Source organism: Lagenorhynchus albirostris, chromosome 1 (genome assembly GCF_949774975.1).
Source record: "Lagenorhynchus albirostris chromosome 1, mLagAlb1.1, whole genome shotgun sequence".
In the NCBI taxonomy this organism is placed as follows: domain Eukaryota; kingdom Metazoa; phylum Chordata; class Mammalia; order Artiodactyla; family Delphinidae; genus Lagenorhynchus; species Lagenorhynchus albirostris.
The window spans coordinates 28,423,160-28,444,755 of NC_083095.1; the positions used below are offsets into that span (position 1 = coordinate 28,423,160).

The 21,596-nt window shown below is 36.4% G+C and overlaps 1 protein-coding gene across 9 annotated transcripts in view; it reads right to left on the reverse strand.

Moving 5' to 3' along the window:
* LIN52 (lin-52 DREAM MuvB core complex component) overlaps positions 1 to 21,596 on the reverse strand; it is a 118,844-nt gene that overhangs the window by 86,530 nt on the left and 10,718 nt on the right. For 4 of the 9 annotated variants that reach the window (XR_009543539.1, XM_060166520.1, XM_060166539.1 and 1 more), the window contains exons 4-5: positions 21,424 to 21,490; positions 19,413 to 19,496 (exon numbers count right to left, since the gene is read on the reverse strand). Coding sequence is in view for 6 of the 9 variants with exons in the window: in XM_060166520.1 (XP_060022503.1) it covers positions 19,413 to 19,496; positions 21,424 to 21,490 (151 nt within the window). In the remaining 3 variants the exon portion in view is untranslated. Of the gene's footprint in view, positions 1 to 5,920; positions 5,966 to 15,098; positions 15,720 to 17,400; positions 18,453 to 19,412; positions 19,497 to 21,423; positions 21,491 to 21,596 lie in introns of those variants that run through there. The other 5 variants (XR_009543537.1, XR_009543536.1, XM_060166494.1 and 2 more) reach the window with 5 other exon arrangements.

The window sequence follows — 21,596 nt, forward strand, 5'->3', positions numbered from 1 at the left end:
GAGGCTGCCTACCACACCAGGGTTCTGTTTTTTTTTTAAAGGTCAAGTCTTCTATTTATTTATTTATTTTTGGCTGCGTTGGGTCTTCGTTGCAGTGCGCGGGCTTCTCATTGTGGTGGCTTCTCTTGTTGTGGAGCACGGACTCTAGGCGCGCGGGCTTCAGTAGTTGTGGCACGTGGGCTCCAGTAGTTGTGGCACATGGGCTCAGTAGTTGTGTCACACGGGTTTAGTTGCTCTGCGGCATGTGGGATCTTCCCGGACCAGGGCTCGAACCCATGTCCCCTGCATTGGCAGGCGGATTCTTAACCACTGTGCCACCAGGGAAGACTCCAGGGTTCTGTTTTAATGTTACACATCTTCCCTGGCTGATCTCCTTCCCACCTGTGGCTTTAACTAGAACCTACAAACTGATGATGTCCAAAACTCTACTTCCTGTGCTCTAGATTCATACATTCAACTATCTCCTGGGTATATCCACCTAGATAGCCTATACTTACACTTACAACTGAATTCCCCAATCTTTCTTCTCAAAGGTGCTCTTCTTCCTATATTTACTCAAGCCAGAAACTTGAGTCACTCTTGATTCCTCATTCTTACTGCCCAGAACTCCCTGACCCCAGTATAACCAATCAGTCACTAAGCCTTTCCATTCTGCCACTCAGACTTCTAGAACCCATCCCTATTCTCCATTTTCACTGAGAAGTTAAAAGAAATCTAACTTGTCTCCCTGATACCATTTTTCTGTATTACCAATCCATCTTCACCATGTTGGCAAAGTGAGCCTTTTAAGAAAGTAAATATGATTACATGCCTACTATGCTTAAAACTTCTCATATGCTGCCCATAATGATAACAACAGTTAATTTTTTTTTTTTTTTTTTGCAGTATGCGGGCCTCTCACTGTTGTGACCTCTCCCGTCGCGGAGCACAGGCTCCGACGCGCAGGCTCAGTGGCCATGGCCCACAGGCCCAGCCGCTCCGCGGCATGTGGGATCTTCCCGGACTGGGGCACGAACCCGCGTCCCCCTCATCGGCAGGCGGACTCCCAACCACTGCGCCACCAGGGAAGCCCAACAGTTAATATTTATAAGCACCTATTAAGTGCCAATATTATGCTAAGGTTTTATAAATAATATTGTGTTAAATCATCAAAACAATACTCTAAGGTAACAGATCTCAAAGTGAATGGTCAGGAAACCTCTGGGGACCCTGGGGATCACTAAGCCCCTTTGAGAGGGTCCCTGAGTTCAAAACTATACATATGATACTAAGATGCCTTTTTCACATATTCTCTCACAAGTGAACAATGAAGTTTTCTAGGGACTACCTAACAAAAGATAATCATAACATATTGAAAGAAGCAGCAGATATGAAAATCCAACTTTTTATCAATCCAAACATTACGGACATTTGAAAAATGTAAAAACTGCCACTCTTCTCAATATTTTTTGTTTGGAAAATAGTTATTCTTCATAAAAATATTTATGCTAAAATGTAATGGGTTTATTCCTATTTTTAAATTAATTAGGGACTTCCCCAGTGGTGCAGTGGTTAAGAATCCTCCTGCCAATGCAGGGGACATGGGTTCAATCCCTGGTCTGGGAAGATCCCATATGCTGTGGAGCAACTAGGCCTGTGTGCCACAACTACTGAGCCTGCGCTCTAGAGCCCACGAGCCACAACTACTGTGCCCATGCGCCACAACTATTGAAGCTCACACACCCTAGAGGCCACGTACCGCAACTACTGAGCTCACGTGCACCATAACTACTGAAGCCCACACACTCTAGGGCCCCCGTGCCGCAACTACTGAGCCCACGTGCTACAACTACTGAAGCCTGCACGCCTAGAGCCCGTGCTCCGCAACAAGAGAAGCCACCACAATGAGAAGCCCGCACACCACAAGGACGAGTAGCACCTGCTCGCCACAATTACAGAAAGACCGCGCGCAGCAATAAAGACCCAATGCAGCCAAAAATAAATAAAAAAGTAAATTAATAAATATTTAAAATTTTTCTGTTTTAATTTCTGAAACAGTAAATATACATATAACCCACATAAACAAGAACTCTTTGGGGTCACCATTAATTTTTAAGAGTGTAAAGAAGTCCTGACACCAAAAAGTTTAATAATTACTGTTCTAAGGTTTTCATCTCCATTTCACAAATGAAGAAACTAGGGCTTAGAAAATTAAGTTACTTGCCTAAGTGGTAGATTGAGATTCATAATAAAGCTGTATGACTCCAGAACCCAAGCTCTTAATCACTATTTTGTCCTTTCCTTTAGCTATTTATCACCTGGTTCCTACTTACTTATCTTCAGGTAATTGTTCTTCCCCTTAGGTTATATTCAGGTCATCTCTTCTCTCCACTAGCCTTAGTTTCCTCAAACAGAGGTGTTTCTTAGGCTATAGTTTGAAAATGCAATTCCTATAAGTTAGTATACTATAATAAGATAGTATACTCTTCCAAAGCTTTCTTTAAACTGGACAGACTTAAGCTTTGCAACCTACCAATTATAGGTAAGATATAATTCCTTGGTTCTGGCCTCTTAAGAGGTTCTCTTCTCTGGTGGTCCAGTGGTTAGAACTCAGTGCTTTCACTGCCCAGGCCTGGGTTTAATCCCTGGTTGGGGAACTAAGATCCTGCAAGCTGGCAAGCTGGGCAATGAGCCAAAACAAAAGAGTTTCTTCTTAAAAACAATCTCCCAAAATGTCCAACAATTATACTAATCTTCCAGTGGACATGTTCTGGATCCATGAAATAGGGACTTAAAGTCATTGCTCACATGTTTTACATTAGTTACAATATACTCATTTATACAAAGGGCCTATGAACTTTAAAAGAAAAATTATGCTGAATAGTAAGCCACTAAAAACTGTGTACAGTGCTAAAGCTGATTCCCTAAACCTTCACAACAAAGATGTCCAAACAAGCTCTTTTTCCTCAGGCTCTTTTTCCTTTTCTTTCTAGTTGACTGGGGAATTGGACACAGGTTCATTTTCACAAGATGTATCTCCAATTCCCATGAAGTTGTTGCTTTTTTTTTTTTTAATGTTTAAAACTATTCCTCAAAAGAAACCTATCTAGTGGGCTCAACTGTTTCTAAAATAATCCACTGCACAGGGTGGATTTCCCACTCCAGATCAAACTGTTAGGTCTATAAGTGCAGCACTTAACTAAGTCATTAATAATCCAACTGAAATCAATGGCTCCAGTGTAATTTCCTGTGGTTTCCCCATCCCACCCAAACAAATTTTCTCTGTTCTAACAATTCTCCATTACTTAGATCTGCTGTTTCCATTTTATATTACCAATTCACTCTACATTTCTTATACCACTAGCCATAATGGTTTCCAAATACATACAAAAAGATCTGCCTTCTGTTTTTACAATCAAGTGAAGCAAGTTTTAATTACTAATGTGAAACTAAAATCTTCCTCATTCTTTCTTTTCCTATGCTAAAATCATTATATGCATCAACTGTGTTGTTAGTTCATTATGCAAGTTCTTTTCTCATGTAGTGCCCAAGTCAGTCAACAGAGAAGACAGTTAAGATGCTTTGGTTCTTCAAGGAAAGTGGTTTTCCAAGGATTTGCAAATGACAAATGGTAACACATATAAAAATGCATCACTCAACAAGATTGTCAGGAAACTTACACATCAAATCAGGAAACCAGTGAGCTGAGGAAAACATACCTTCACTTCCTCTATTTGAATTCTTTCATTCAATAGCAATAATGATATTCTGATATTCCCAAGGGGGAGAAGAAGTGAGAGAAGAAAAGAACTAGCCAGCCCAAGTTACACTAGTAATTTACTATTTATTTCTAAAATACTACAGCTTTGACATTATCACAACCTAAATTAAAATGACAGGGGTGGCATTAACAAAAAGGGAAAATATTGCCAAACTAAAATTCAAAATTTCTGTTTAAATTAGAGAAATCTGAATATGGATTGCATATCGGGATAATCATATTGTATTATGTTAAATTTCTTCAGTGTGTTAACTGTATTGTAGATGTGTAGGAGAATGTCCTTGTCCTTAAGAAATAATGCTAAAGTATTTATGAAGTGTCATGGTGTCTGCAGCTAGTTCTCAAACAGCTCAAGAATAAAACAATAAAATTTAAAATTAAATATATATAGATAAAGCCAATCTGACATGTTAACAACTGATAAACAAGTAGAGGGTACACAAGTATTTATTGTACTATTCTTGAAACTTTTTAAAGAGATTTAAAACTTGACAAAACATAAATTTAAGAGAAAAAACAATCTTTGGTTCATTAAAATACACCATTAAGAAGGTGAAAAGGTAAGCCACAGAGTGGGGTAAGATATTTGCAATTTACATAACTGACAAAGGATGCATATCAGAGACATATAAAGAACACTTGCAAATCAATTTTTAAATTGACAATCCAGTTTTTAAAGAAGGGCAAGAGATACCAATAAGCACTTCACAAAAGAGGTTATCCGAATGTTCAGTAAACATGAAAAAGCAATCTCATCAGTCACTAGGGAAATGAAAATTAAAACTACATTGAGATACTATTCTATCTATTTTAATAGCTAGATACTAATAGACTGAGAATGTATCTGTTGGTAACAACATAGAACAAATGAAATTGCCTGTGGGCTTGTAAATTGGTATAACCACTTTGGAAAACTGTTTGGAACTATCTACTAAAGCTAGATAGTTATGCACACACACATCCACAACCTAGCAATTCTGCTCCTAGTTATATACACAACAAAAATGCATGTACCATAAAAAGACATATACCAAGAATGCTCATAGTATTTACTTGTAATAGGCAAAAGCTGGAAATAGTCCAAATGTCCATTATTAGTAGAATGAAAAAATTAATCACATTGTATTCTTACAATGATACACCACACAGCAATGAAAATAAGCAAATGACTGTTAAAGACAATGACATGGATGAAGGTCATAATCAAAATGTTGAGCAAAAGAAGCCAGAAACAAAAGAGTATACAGTTTGTGATGCCATTTATATAAAGCTCAAAAACAAGCAAAACTCTTTTATGATATTATAAGTCACAATAGTGCTTGCCTTTGGGCAAAGGGCAGGTAATGACTGAGAGGGGTATGAAGGAGGTATTATATATAGGAAAGGTTCTATTTCTTGATCTGTTCTGGGTGTGGTTATATGGGAGTGTTTTTATAAAAATTCATTGAGCTGTACCTTATAATTTGTGTACTTTTCTCTATGTATATTATAATTCCATTTTGAAAACTTTATTAAAGAACAAAAAGATGATGGAACAGTGGAATATTTTTATATCCTGAATCTGAAGTCTTATTTTAGTTCTTTTCTCTTTGTATTCTGTATCCAAAACGTCACCCTGTCAAATTCAACTGTCCTCTCAAAGGATTCTTCACTATTACCCAACCAATTTTAAATGTATTCTCCTATACTAGAGTCAATCAAATGTAACAGTTCTTCCTTTAAAAATACCATTCTATTTTTACATTATATTTCTCAAATCTTTTTCAGTTACACCAAACATTGGCAGCTTTTGCCAAGCTTTTAATTTAGACTTACTGGTTAGAGATACTTCCCTTCTAGATACAAAAAGTCAATATTTTTCTAGATTTCCTACAGCAAAGCGCTCTGTCATCACCTATAAATTCTCATGCAATATCATCACCCTCCCAGATCATATTTCTGACACAAAACAGTATTACGAACTAAGAAAAAAAAGAAAAGAAACTGATATTACATTTAAAACAAAAAAACACTCTTCATTTTGTTGAAATCTCTAGATGTCAAAAACTAAATGAATAAACAAACCAAAAAAAATCAGAAAATGTCAGTTTACTTCCCCAGGAGCAGAAACAGTCATTCTTACACCCAAAGCCTGGAAAGAAACTCAACTCATATGCATACCTACTGCAATTATTCCGTTCTCCTCTCCTCTTCGTCATAACAAAGCTATATATTCCAAGCCAAAAGGAAAAAAAATTATTAGGTCCATTTTACTTCTTGACCAAACAGCTGCAATTCCATTTAAGACTAACATACATTCTAAATGGTTCTTTGCGCCTACTGAGTAGTTAATACTAGAGTTCAGTTCTCCAGCTACAGGGAAGAATGGCTGGAAACATAAAGCTGGACAAAATCTTGGCCAAGGTTTGTTTATGAAAAGATGCCTCTTTTGCCAACTAAATCATCTCTTGCCCCTGACTTAACAGCTTACCATTCCTTTTGTTCCCAAACTTCTGGAAGGACATGCTAAGGATGGGAAATGAAGTATCATTAACTTTCACTTTGCTATTCATCGCTTGCTTAAAATGATCAATTGTTGTTAATGGATCTAGTCATTTTTATTTAGAAACAGTCCATAAAAGAGTTTAAAATTTTAACTGTGCAGGATATTAGAAGACAGATCTTTCAAGTAACTATAATTTTGTTTCTAGAATGGGACATAATTTTTCTTTATTTTTTTAGATAGCTTTCCCCTATTCAGAATAGAATGTAACCATTGTTGATGATTTAGAAATTTCAGAAAAAATTTTTTTTTAAATCACTCAAGATAGCCATTAAAACATACTGGTATTTTTCCTTCCAGTCATTTGTCTACACCCATGCTCTCAAAACAAAACAAAAAAGAGAAAAAAGAAAAGGAAGGAAAAAAAACTGCTGACTTGTGTTCTGCAGTTTTTCATTTGCATTTTCACTTGCAATTATCCTTACATAATAATGAGCATTCTTCTGTCCTTAAATGCTCTTTATTGCTTTAACAAGATTTTTAATGGCTATACTGTCTTCTACTGTATAAATAAACTATAATTCACTTGGTTATTCAATGTTGACTTTAAATTCTTTCACTATGTACATCCCCTTACCTATTATACATTTTGTAGAACTATGCAGAATGCTACTTTGAAACCAACCCCGAACAAATTAATTTAAGCCCTGCCTGCTTACTTCCATCCTTCTCCTCCCCACCCCCAAATCAGAAGAGAATAAAACACCCCAAGCATTTTACGGTAAAATCCTCTTTGTGTGTAAAACCATTTCAGAGGCAATGTTGGGTTTATGAAATAACTTGACTAATGGATAAAAGATATGAATGCTTATAAGCCTTAAAGGTAATTTGAGGCTTTGTGTATCCTAATTTGTTAACCAAGGGAAAAATGAGAAATAATGGCATGTTTTTTTCCCCATTATCTTAATACATTTTTAAAAACAAAATACTTAAGACTAAGTTGACAATTTCTAATTATAAGGAATACCCCTAATCCCTTCAAAGTGGGATTTCTAGATTTTATACTGTATTACTACCTAAATAGGATGCCATGCTAATGACTATGGTGAGATGGTATGGTAATGCATAAAACAAAGAAAACAACTGGTACTTGAGAAATGCAGATTACAACACTGCCCATACGGTGCTTTTGAATCAAGTTTGCTGGCTTTATTTTTCAGGTTAAAATAATTTAAATTATATTTTCTTCAATTCCAGTTCTTGTTAACAGAGATGATCAAGAAACATGAAAAAAGTTCATTTTTACAAGTGAAGAAATGAACATAAAAACAAGATATTAATATTCTGCCTATCAAGTTGCCAATGACTTTAAAAAATTATAATACTTGGTGTTAGCAAGGAGGTAGGGGTAGGAAGGGCCTTTCTGCAAGACAATTTGGCAGTATACTTCCTTCTCAATTAGAGATCCCACAAATCTCCAACTACATGTAAAATTCAGTCTTCACTCATAGGAAGACTTAACCCTGGCGCTGATATAATCCAAATGTTACTGTTAATTAATAGATGCGTCAACATCAAATATTTTGGGCCAATTACAGTTATTCAAATGTAAACTACTGAAATTTTTTTCTAGTTAACAAAGATTTGGATGTCTACCATATACAAAGGCCATAACAATTTCCTGAATAGCTATAGGTAGCTAACTGAATGAAAAAGAACTACTGTGGAAGAAAACTATGTGAACGTAATTTATTCAACTGAGAGGCTTAATGATCTGCCAAAGCTTATAGGAACCCCAAAAATCCATTTCTGAAGTTATGAATAGCCTATTTCACACACTCATTTCCCTGAGAAAACAAATAACTATCTAAAACATTACATGTTACCTAGGTGATGTGACTAGACAAAAGCATTGTTTTCATCCTATTAATAACACCAACCTATACAAATGGCTTGTACTTATTTCTAAAACAATTCAGATGCCTGCCTACTAAGGGACATGTAAAAGAATTAGGTGATTTTTTTAGTTTAACCAAATCTCTCTCCTCTTTCTGACTTCCCTGTCATTAAGCAGGCTCAAAACATCATGGTAAACTCTAATCACAGTTTACCCCCTAAGATTCATCCAGACAGTTTACCTACCTAGTCCTGAAAATGATATACCTGAAACATCTACTGTTGGTATGCTTCTTTCCATTATCACTGCCACCATTCATTCAAGCCCTCAATTCTTCTTGCTGGACTCACAGTCCTTGCTAGCTTCCAGCCTCCTGTCTCTACCATTACATTCTGTCCTATGCATGATGCCTCTTAAAGGTGTGTGACTTCCCTACTCAGAAATTTTCAGTGGTAGAATTTTTAATGACACAGAAAAATACTTAAGATAGAATGAATGGGAAAAAAAGCATAGGCAAAAACTATATACATACACTACAGTCTCGGTTATGTTAAAAAGCATGTCTGTGTATACATATGGGAACAAGAAAAAATGTAAACACACACATCCCTACATAAAGAGAAAAGGGAGGGCCAGGAAACACATCAAATGGTCACAGTAGTTATCTTTTACTTGTAAGGCTAGGGTCATTTCTGCTTTCTTCTTTATAATAAACAGATTTGTGGTAAAGTGTCTTTTAGTAAATAAAATATCTCTACAAACCATCTATAATGAAAATATAGTTAATGTTATAGCCATTAAAATACTTTTTAAAGAATATTTCACATGCTCCCCATTACCTATGTCTAATTCCTCACCCCCAAGAGTACAAGGCCCTCCTCAGTCCAGCCCCCATCTCCCTACTCTTATTCCTTATGACCTCTAATATAAACTGGGCTCCGTAAAGACCAGATTAAATCACTCATACTGTTCCTTGAGCTGTTCTTTCAAACTTCCTTGCTCCAAATGTTCACTCCACCTGGAATATGGTCCCTTCCCATTTCCATCCATCAAAAACCTGTGTTGTTTAAGGTCTATTTTCAATGATCCAGAAATAGCAAATACTACCACACCCCTTTCCCTGGTCCACAGCAGACAACACTAATTGACTTATCTGAATCAAGATTCCTCAAAATCCTCAATTCAGCAGCCCTAGGAAATCCTTACTAATCAATCTACGTTGACATACAAAATGAAACTTATCTGCCATTCCTGTAGCAATCTAATGTAATTGCCTCTTCTCCCCTATCCCAAAAGTTCTTAGTACTCTATGGAGCTTATCTCCTCTACCTTCCTTTCAGAATCATTTACTTGGGGCTTCCCTGGTGGCGCAGTGGTTGAGAGTCCGCCTGCCGATACAGGGGACACGGGTTCGTGCCCCGGTCCGGGAAGATCCCACATGCCACAGAGTGGCTAGGCCCGTGAACCATGGCCGCTGAGCCTGCGCATCCGGAGCCTGTGCTCCGCAACGGGAGAGGCCACAACAGTGAGAGGCCCGCGTACCACAAAAAAACAAAAAAAACAAAAAAACAAACAAGAAGGGAATTTTTTTTTTAATGTGGAGAGATGAAAAGGAAAAATAAAAAGTTAAAAATCAAGTAAGGCATCAACAAAGTTAGGCAAGTAGTCCAGTAAAGACATAAGAATTTGTACCTAAATCAGAAACCCAGTTCAAGAGATATGGGTAGAGGAAAAGCCAGAAGTACAGTAAGACTCATACTGCCATCTAGAGGTTAAAGGCTAGTGAAAAATCATTTTTCTCCTCAATCAATCAAGTACAGTTAATTTAACTTCTAACTATTATAGATAGAGGTACAGGCTTTGTAAAGTAAGCCAGTCAAAGAAGTCTGATGTCAGGCCACAAAGAAGAATATCCAGGGTGTAAGAGTCCCACCTATTCTCTCCCTGCCCCCCTTCACAGATTAAAATAAGAAATTAAAAGAGCTAACTGTTCTTTACAATTTTCTCTATATGGGAAACAATTTCTAACTACTACAAATGGTCACTTTTTCAAAAACCACATACCTAGATGGTGGAGAAGTCTACTTTACCACAGCCTAGCTTGGAAGCAGAAGTTTTTCTTTGGTACCACCACCAAAGAAAGTTGTACCAGGGAATTCCCTGGTGGTCCAGTGCCTAGGGCTCTGAACTTCCACTGCAGGGAGTGAGGGTTCCATCCCTGGTTGGGGAACTAGGATCCTGCATGCTCCGCCACATAGACAAAAAATAAATAAAAAAGAAAGAAAAGAAAAGAGGGGCTTCCCTGGTGGCGCAGCGGTTGAGAGTCTGCCTGCCGATGCAGGGGACATGGGTTCGTGCCCCGGTTTTGGGAGGATCCCACATGCCGCGGAGCGGCTGGGCCCGTGAGCCATGGCCGGTGAGCCTGCGCATCCGGAGCCTGTGCTCCGCAACGGGAAAAGCCACGGCAGTGAGAGGCCCACATACCGAAAAAAAAAAAGAAGAGAAAAGAGAAAGGGAGGAAAGAAGGAAGGAAGTTATACCAAATAATTTCTGGTACAGACAACTTCATCAGTGTAGACTACAGGGATGACATAGGTTTTAATGGGGAAGTCTCAACCTTTTTTACAATAAAATGCTGCTTTTTAAAAACTGGTAAGTGATTAAATTTAGCCAAATAATAGTCCTACCGAAACAGCTAAATGAACATACAGGATTAAATGATAAATTAGCAGAAGCAACTACTTATATCAAAATAAGCTAAATTTCTTAAAGCTTTTTTAGACAGTAATATACTCAGTGTGATCTTAATAACTTTTTACCAATCTTTACTTTACCAATCTTTACTTAATAACTTTTTACCAATCTTTTCTTTATAATACAAGGTAATTTCAAACCAGTACAAGTAAATGAGTATAAATCAAATTGAGATTTTTATTATATGGTATATGGTGAAGTGTAATCAACAACAAATGCATCAGATTCAACCTCTTCATGATAAAAACACTCAACAAACTAAGAATAAAAGATAACATCCTCAGGGAGTTCTTTGGCAGTCCAGTGGTTAGGACTCCATGCTTTCACTGCCATGGCACGAGTTCAATCCCTGGTCAGGGAAATAAGATCCCACAAGCCTCACAGTGCAGCCAAAAAAAAAAAAAAAAGGATAACATCCTCAAACTGACAAAGGGCATGTACAAAAAATCTAATATCAGACTTAGTGCTTTCTCCCTAAGATCAGGAGGAACACAAGAATGTCCACTCTTGCCACTTCTATTTAACACTGTACTAGAATTTCTAGCCAGGGCAATTAGGCAAAAAAAGAAAAAAAAAGGAAAGGAAAAGAGAAAAGAAAGAAAGAAGGGAGGGAGGAAGAAAGGAAGGAAGGGCTGGATGATTGGAAATGAAGAAGTAAAATACCTCTATTTGCATATGACATAATTCTGTATAGAGAAAAATCTTAAGTAATCTACTAAAACACAATTAGAACTAATAAATGAGTTCAGTAAAGTTGCAGGATATAAGATCAATATACAAAAATTAATTGCATTTCTCTACAGTAGCAATGAGCAAACTGAAAATGAAATTAAGAAAACAATTCCATTTATAATAGCATCAAAAAATTAAAATACTTAGGAATAAATTTTAACAAATTAAGTGTAAAACTTATACTTTGAAAACTACAAAACATTGTTCAAAGAAATTAAAGGAGACCTGAATAAACAGAAAGACATACCACTTTCATGAATCACCTTAATTTCATTAAGATGGCAATACTCCCCAAACTGATCTACAGATTCAATGCAATCCTTACCAAAATCCCAGCTGACCTCATTGCAACAACTGACAAGTTAAAATTCCTATGGAAATTCATCGGATCCAGAATAGCCAAAAACAAATCTTGAAAAAGAAGAACAAAGTTGGAAAACTCACACATTCCAATTTCAAAACTTATTACAAAGTTACAGTAATCAAGACAGTGAGGGACTGGCATAAGGACAGAAATATAGGTCAATGGAATAGAACTGAGAATCCAGAAATAAACCCTCATGTTTGTGGTCAACTGATTTTTAACAAAAATGCCAAGACAATTCAATGGGAAGGGAATAGTCTTTTCAACAAATGGTGCTGAAACAACTGGATATCCACACTCAGAAGAATGAATTGGGATCCCTACTTCACAATATATATAAAAAATTAATCTAAAATGGATCAAATACCTATAAGAGCTAAGAATAAAACTCTTAGAAGAAAGCACAGGCATAAATCTTTAGGACCTTAAATTAGGAAACGGTATCTTAGGTATGACATCAAAATGTAACCAACAAAAGAAATAACTGATAAATTGGACTTCATCAAAATTAAACTTTTGTGTCCCAAAGAATACCATCCAGAAAGTAAGAAGACAACCCACAGAATGTAAGAAAACCTTTTGCAAATTATATATTGAATAAGCGACCTGTTTCTAGAATAAAGAACTCATATAACTCAATAATAAAAATACAAATAATCCAATTTTAAAATGGGCAAACGATCTGAATACAGGTCTCTAAAGAAGATATACAACTAGCCAATAAGCACATGAAAACATGCTCAATATCACTAGTTATTAGGCAAATGCAAATCCAAAGCACAATGAGATATCACTTCTCATAATATATCCACTAGGATGGATTATGTAATAATTTTTAAAAAACAAATAATAAGCATTGGCAAGGTGTTGAGAAATTGGAACCTTCATACATTGCTGGTGGGAATGTTAAATGGTGCAGAGTCAGTATTGAAAATAGTCTGACAGTTCCTCCAAAGGTTAGATGTAGAGTTACCATATGACCCAGAAATTCCACTCCTAGTTATAAGCTAAAGAGAACGAAAACATATGTCCACATAAATACCTGTACATGAATGCTCACAGCAGCATTATTCACACTAGCTGAATAGAGGAAATAACCCAAATGTCCACCAACTAGTGGATAAACATAATGTGAATAACTGGTAGATAAATAGATCTATACAGTAGAATATTATTCAATCCTAAAAATGAAATGAAGTATTGATACATGTTACAACATAGATGAACAATGAAAACACTATGTTAAGTGAAAGAAACCAGTCACAGAAGACCATATATTATATGACTCCATTTATATGAAATGTCCACAGTAGAAATTCATAGACACAGAAAGCATATCCTTGGTGGCCTAGGCCTATGGAGTTTGGGGGAAAATGAGGAGTGACTGCTAATGGGTACAGAATTTCTTTGAGGGGTGACGAATATGTTCCAAAATTGATTGTGGTGATGGCTGCACAACTCTGAATATACCCAAAATCATTGAATTGCACACTATTAATAAATGAATTGCAGGGTATGTGAATTACATACCAGTAAAGCTATTATAAAAAAAGGAAAAAGAAGAAATGCATCAGAACCCCAAGCTTTAGCCCTAGTTTCAAATGGCACGGTCTTCTGCTTTCCCAATCATCACATCCTATTTAAAAATTATCTTGAATATAGCCAGTAAGTAGGTCATCTGCATAACTACTACAAGGTTTGTAGCTTTCAAAGACGGGGGAAACCTTTTTTAAAAAAGGACAAAAACTGTTGAGAATCAGTATTCAGTAGGATTTACTGGGTTCAATGGGTCTTAGGAATAAAACAAGGTACGTTCTGTTGCAACTTAACATGACTAAATCAGGATCATGCCCAGATCATAATAGCAATGGAGTAGGGGTCAGGTAGAAGATAAAACCAAACCATTACCAACAAGCTTCACATTATCTTTACTATGGGTGGTTGATCATCCACGGTCATAAGAGAAAAATTCCAGACATTATGAGAACTTCAAATGTTACTTCTCATCACTAAAACACAGACTATCCAGAAAAAGAACAATTTCTAGACGCTTCCACTTTTTCAGTTTTAAGTCAGTGGATTTCATTTTAAAAATCTGTCATTTCAGGACTTCCCTGGTGGCCCAGTGGTTAAGAATCCACCTGCCAATGCAGGGGACCACAGGTTTGATCCCTGGTCTGGGAAGATCTCACATGCCGTGGAGCAACTAAGCCCGTGTGCCACAACTACTGAGCCTGAGCTCTAGAGCCCGCAAGCCACAACTACTGAGCGCATGCTCCACAGCTACTGAAGCCCGCGTGCCTAGAGCCCCTGCTCCGCAACAAGAGAAGCCACTGCAATGAGAAGCCCGCACACCGCAAAGAAGAGTAGCCCCTGCTCGCAGCAACTAGAAAAAACCTGCGCGCAGCAATGAAGACCCAATGCAGCCAAAAATAAAAATATATATACATAATAAAATAAATTTTTTTAATCTGTCATTTCATCTAAAGGCATCAAGTAGTTGATCATGCATTCAATCAGCAAATACACATTGCATGTTTACCATATGCCAGGTACTCTGTGGGCTACAAAGACAGCCCCAAAATATGATTCTCACCTTAAAGAGTTACAATTAATCCAAGAGATAAGACACGTACCAAAAATCTCCCAGAATGATAAAATGAAACAAACGAACTGCTCTAGGAGCAATTTGGGAGGCCAAGAAAGCGATTTCACTTTCCAGATCGGGTATAAAAAGGAAAGGCTGATAAAAGAGGTAGATTCTGGCTGAATAATGAAGGACAAATAAAAGTCCTAATATTAGAAATAGGTCAGGGAGGGTTTTCTGAGAAAAAGGAATAGCATGAATAGAATTAAGAAGATGGGGGAGTGTTCCGGGAAGAATATTTCAAATGAGGACAATGCATGGTGTTCTGGTAGAGGAGAAGTAAGAAGGCTAGACATTAGGCTCGGCCCCGAGTGAAGAGGATTCTGAATGCCATGCTAAGGAATCTGAATTTTATCATATGGGTAATGAAGTACTACTAATGACTTAAGAGCAAAGGACAAACAGAAGCAAATGGTACTTTGGAAAAATTAACCTGTTAGTGGTAAAAAAGATGGACTGATATGAGGTAGTTGAAAGGCAGGGAGGGCAGTTAGAAGGTGACTACAATAGTTTCAGTAAACAGGAAGGACACTGAACTCAGATGGAAGTAACAGAAATGGAATTCTTTATATGGTAAGGCAGTTTTTTATATTTTTCATGGGAATTTCACATAAATTAACTGCCCAAATCAAGTCAGAGGGCCCCAATCATGAAAAGCTATAAATACCTATACAAAACATTATTGCATTCCAAAATCTGCACACCAAAAGAGTTGTCTGAGGCATAAAAATGTACCAAATCAAAGGGCAGGGTTCATCTTCCAAAAGATACACTCTAGTTACTATCAGCCCTAGAAGGTTCACATTATCTCTATACTAACATTTAACAATGCTCCAGGGAAGTGACAAACAATCTTGTTTTGAGGACAAATATTTTTTGCATTTTTTTCTTTCCATCATCTTTATCAGTGCAGATATTTGCATGAAAACAGGATCACTGGTCCTTGGGGATTCATCAGTTCCTATTGCTTATTTTTCATCCATGTCATCCTCTCAATTAATGCAGGAAAGAGGATTGAGAGAGACTTCGAAACACCAGATTAGGGTGTCAAGTAAATGTCAACCCCTAAAGTAGATGAATAATCTGTAAGGACAAAAAAAAGATCTTGTTTTTATGCAAATACACTATATACAATAAAACAAAGAGTTTGTATCCAAGAAGTCCACTCCGTATCAATGTGATTCTTTCCAACTCTAAATTTAAAAACTATTTTCTGTATGTCAGCTAATTGTTATGATTGGGGAAAATAACAATCAGTAGCAAAGCACTGCTACAGAAGTTGAAAGAAGGTTGAATTTTGAACTAGAAAATAATTTTGAAAACTCTCAGCCGTGCTCATGGAACTCGTCTGGCAGAATTTTGGTTCCATGCTTAAGGTGACTAAGCTAGGTGACTTCAAACCCCTACCTCCAAAGCCTTAAGTTTCAGAAATATAAATACTTAAAAATAATAATGATTTTAACTGTATGGATTAAAAACTGAAACAAACCACACCAAGTTTTTGATTCTGTGGAAAGACATTAACACAGATTTATTGATGCTCAGAGAACCGACTCATTATTCTAAAAACTGATAAAGAGAAAGAATCATTCATCCAGTAAGAACAGCTTTCAAGGTAATAAATAATACATAGTCGATAAGATAAAGTTCTTTACAGAAAAATTCTAGCTAATAAGAAGGAATGACAGAATTAGTGTATTACCATTTCGCAACCTATAATAAAATAGTGAATTTAGGCAGTTTTCAAAGGCTGCTAAAACTCTGGGTGTAAGGCTGATGAAGAATTTTACAATGAATAATAGATGAGGCTAGCAATACCTTTATCAATGAATTAATCTTAACATCACAAAGAGAGACAAGCAGACACGATGTACCCTTCTATAGGATGTATACAACACCATTTATGAAATACTCTTGCCAAATTGAAAATAAAAATAAAAATCAATCCTGTATTTGTGTGAGCTTCTAAATCTAGTTACTGGGAAATAAAAAGGGATAGATGGACATATTAAGCACTACCACAGGGATGTAAGCAAAAAAATCCAGAATGTGGAAAATTCTACAGAACAAATAACAATAAATGGCAAAGGAAAATAAACGGGAGGTGGAACTCTGACAGATTAAAAGAGACTTAAGAAACATATCAAATACAGTACCTTATTTAAATCCTGATTCAAACCAATCAACTATATAAAGACAATTATGAGTCAACCAAGAAATCTGAATCCTGATTGGCTATCTGATGATATTAAGCAAGTATATTAAAATTTTTTAGGCACAATAATGGAATTGCAGAGAGAGAGAATAATGGATTGAGAGAGAGAGAGAAAGAGAGAGTCCTTGTCTTTTGGACTCACATATGAAGTTATTTGGTAGTGAGACGATATGATGCCTGAGATTTGCTTTTAAGTAAGTATGTAGGTTGGTATAAGTGCAACAGATTGGCCATATGCTAACTATTGAAGCCAAGTCATAAGTATATGAGGTCAATATTCTACTCTCTCTCCTTTGGTATATGTTTAAAATTTTCCATAATAAAAAGTGAGGAAAAAATACTTCATTATCTTTCTCAGTAGGAAAATAGAAAAAGAAAAACTAATCAGAAGAAATTTAGTAATTTTATCTACTACAAACTAGAGACAACACTGTTGAAAAACACATTTGGTAATATAGCATCTTCTTTATATAATGAGCATAAAACTTTATTTCATAAGAAAAATTGACACAGAGATAAAGGATTGATCGCTGTGATCATTACAGCATGTATTATCCAGAGCTAAAAACAGAATCAAGTTCTATACTGTACAAGCCTCGCATTCATGAATTTAATAATCACAGGGTTTTCATTATAAACCCTTGAGGTCCATGACATACACGGTAATCAGTAATTTTGCCAAGACATAAACGTTAATCACGAGAAATAAATGACTAGTACACAGGGGAGTTAGGTAACAATGAGTGAACCTAGCAGACCACCTAGCAACCATACCTCAAAGCAGTTTTTTGTTCTCTGCTCCTTGATTCATGAAGTGATTAAAAAATGTTTTCTTGGTAAAAGAATGTCACCTGCTAATGACAGTAATGGAAATAAAGAAAATATAAAGAGGACTAAGGAAGTGTTGTCTATTAGTCAAAAATTAGAAGTTTTAAATTATATTTTAAAGTGAAATGTTGAATTTGGTAGTAAAATCAATGATGTGGACAAATCCACTATATGCTCTATAAACAAGAGAAACAATTTGTGAAACTATTGTTGGGATTGTGCTAATCAGTACAAAACTTGCAGTTATGAAGAACGTTATAAGCTATAGTAGCCTCTCAAAATTGTGCATTTATGAAGGTCTCTGGAGGTACCTATCCAAGGAGAACAAAGTTCTAACCACTCTAATTATGTTGAGTATTTCTTTCAATTACAAAATGAAAATTTTCTACAATTCCTTTTCCAGTTTTATAATGAATACAGTATGGAAAGAGATATAGTTTCTAAAGAAATAATTTTAAACTAAAAGAATGGACAGCAGACAGGAATAGATGAGAACTTTAAAAGCATTACTCATGCTAGCAGATTATGTTCTTGGTCTGTTATATAACCCTTCCTTTGGGGAAGAAATCCTCCCCTATTGCATTCCACATGATTTGAGTCAGACTAACCATTCCAACCTGCCTCTGCAGCCAGGCCCCAGGCCTGGCCCATCTCGGTGCTCTTTGCTACTTGGCCAAAGGACTGGTTCCAGGATAGATATGTGAGCCAAGATGGAACAGTCAGAGTCCTCCCCAGGACCTTTCTTCTGGAATGTTCAGAAAAGATGTTCTTTCCTTTGGGATTACAAGATTTAAAGACATGAACTGGAGTTCCTACTGGCCACCTTCCCCAGTGCTAGATCAAAGAATAACAACTCATGAGTGAAGCAGAGCTTTGAGATGCAAAACTCAAAAAGTAAGAACAAGAGCACATTCCAAAGACATTATTAAGAGTCATGGATCTGGGGAGGGATGGACTGGGAGTTCGGGATTAGTAGATACAAACTACTACATTTAGAATGGATAAACAAGGTCCTACTGTATAGCACAGGGAGCTATATCAAATCTCCTGAGATAAACCATAATGGAAAAGAACATAAAAAAGAATGTATATACATGTATAACTGAGTCACTTTGCTGTACAGCAGAAATTACTACAACATTGTAAATCAACTATACTTCAGGGACTTCCCTGGTGGTCAAGTGGCTAAGACTCCCCACTCCCAATGCAGGGGACCCGGGTTCGATCCCTGGTCAGGGAACTAGATCCCAAATGCCACAACTAAGAGTTCACATGCCGCAACTAAAGATCCCGCATGCCACAACGAAGAACCCGCGTACCACAACTAAGACCTGGCACAGCTAAATAAATAAATAATATTTTTTAAAAACTATACTTCAATAAAAAGTAAATAAATAATGAGTCATGGCTCTAGAGATGCTCAAAGCTATTTCTACTCCTAGAATTTTGATTTATGTGAATAAAATCCTTCTTTTGCTTAAGCTAGTTTGACAACATTCTATCACTTAAAACTCTAAGAGTTTCCAATATATTTTCATTGTACGGCGAGAAACAACTTGTAACCTAGTAAACTCAGTAATTATTCCAGCACACTCTATCATAAGTGGCATACTTTTGATTACAATGGCTTCTTACCTTTAAAACACCTAATAAAGATACTTTCTGAATTATGACAGAACTCATCACGAAATATACAACATGCAACCCTGAATAAATGTGATCTGGGTACTCACATTCATCCAGCCCCAACTGATAGGCCAGGTTCTGAAGGCCTCGTACCTTCTCCATCAAATTAGCTGTGGTGAGGCTCCCCAGTTCTGAAACAGAATCATTTATTTCATTACCATTTCTTTCCACTGCTTTCTAGTAACAACTCATTCAGGTTGCAAATCCTTGTTATAAATGTTTTCAAGTTTAATTCCTATAGAAAAATAGAAAATGGATTCATCTCTTCTCATCCAATCATTCCCCCTACACACACACACACACACACACACACACAGGCATACCAGTGAATTTTCCACCACTGCAAAATGCCTCAGATGAGCTTACCCACTTAATGAGAAGAGAGTCATCATAGACACAATAGCAAATTATGTGTTTTATCCTGAGGATCCTTTTATTACATTCATTTTGCCAATCACACAAAATGAATACACCATTAAAATATGAAACTTGTGATCCGACACAGAACTGAGAAAGCCTACAGACAGATCTCTGTCTCACTGTCATTTACAAGTCCTCATTATTCCAATTAATAAAACAGCAATAAAACACTCTTCCCTATTTCCCTAAGTTTAGAAAACAAAGACTAAATATTAATCCAAACTTTACCTTCAAATCAAATTCCTATAAAAATTTTTACGTTTACCAGATAAGAAGACAGTATACTTAAAATAAAAACTTACTTTCTGAGATTTTCCTTTAAATAGCACCCAATTCCTTTTAGGTTTTAGACATAGGTCAATTTGCATGAAACATAATGCTCTGATCCCTTACTAAAACTTTAAAGTTTCCTTAGAAAATACATGCTGATGGGATATTATATAAATGTCTGTTTGGAACATTACAACAATGAACCCGAGATGCCCTTGAGACTTAATTTTCCCTTGGCTGGAGGAGGGGATCTGCTTTTAAGCATTTCATGCAGAAGAATGAATTACTTCTGAAATCAAATAGAGGTGTTATTTTCTGCAACTTATCATGCCACACTCATTATCTATATCTGGCATAAGTAGGCTTTCTTGATCTGTTCAGCTGCTTAAATAGCTTAAGAATCCCAGATTTTTTACCTTAACTTCAGTCTATTACTTCACAACCATCATGGATCTTATCACCAGAAGGATGATAAAAAAATTAAATAAAGTAGAGCAAAATCAAGGAAAATTAATGTTTTTTAATTTAAATTTCTACTTTGTGGTTGAGTTCCAAGTCATTTATCAGACAACAATATTCACTACTTACAGTATTCTTTATGAGAGAAACTGATGAGATAGAAAGAACTAAAAGACAGCTCTTAACCCACTAAGGGGCTGTCAGTTAATAGTCCTGGCAGCAATATATGGCAGTAAATCCTAAATAAAGCACTTGTGTTATAGCGGTAAGAGACTAGTCTTAAAAAGATCATGGTTTGCAGCTTCCCTGGTGGCGCAGTGGTTGAGAGTCTGCCTGCTAATGCAGGGGATGCGGGTTCGTGCCCCGATCCGAGAAGATCCCACATGCCGTGGAGCGGCTGGGCCCGTGAGCCACGGCCACTGAGCCTGCGCGTCCGGAGCCTGTGCTCCACAACGGGAGAGGCCACAACAGTGAGAGGCCCGCGGAAAAAAAAAAAAAAAAAAAAAAGATCAGGGTTTAAATTTTAACTCTTTCTAATAAACCTTGGTTAAGTTAACCTCCAAAACTTAGATATCATACCTAACTCACAGAACCTGTATAAGAATTAAATAAGAAAATTTATGTGAGAACTTTTACTTAACTCTAAGCATCATACAAAATAAAGTTAATATTAAAGGAATTTAGCAGCAGAAGAAATCATTATTACTGAGTCTTGAATTGGCAGGATTTCTACACATGGAAAAGTAGAGAAGGGCATTTAGACATGAAGAACCATGAATAAGGATGGTTAAATAGGCAATTTGAAGCCAAGAATACTGGTAAGGGAATAATGAGAGAAAAATTGGAATGGTAGTTTGTTGAGGAGCATAAATGTCAGGTTAAAGGTTAAACGTCACCAGCACTGCTTACCTTTCAACATGTCGATATCGTCACGTTCTATTTCAGCCATCCATTTGGGTGGAGAGCTAGTAATAGGCTGTCAGAAAATAAGAATATATCCATTCAGATATACGCAAAGTATGAAGAGACCCTACTCTTCTTTCTTATAAGAAAAGGAGTTTTTCACACAGCCTTTAGGTTGT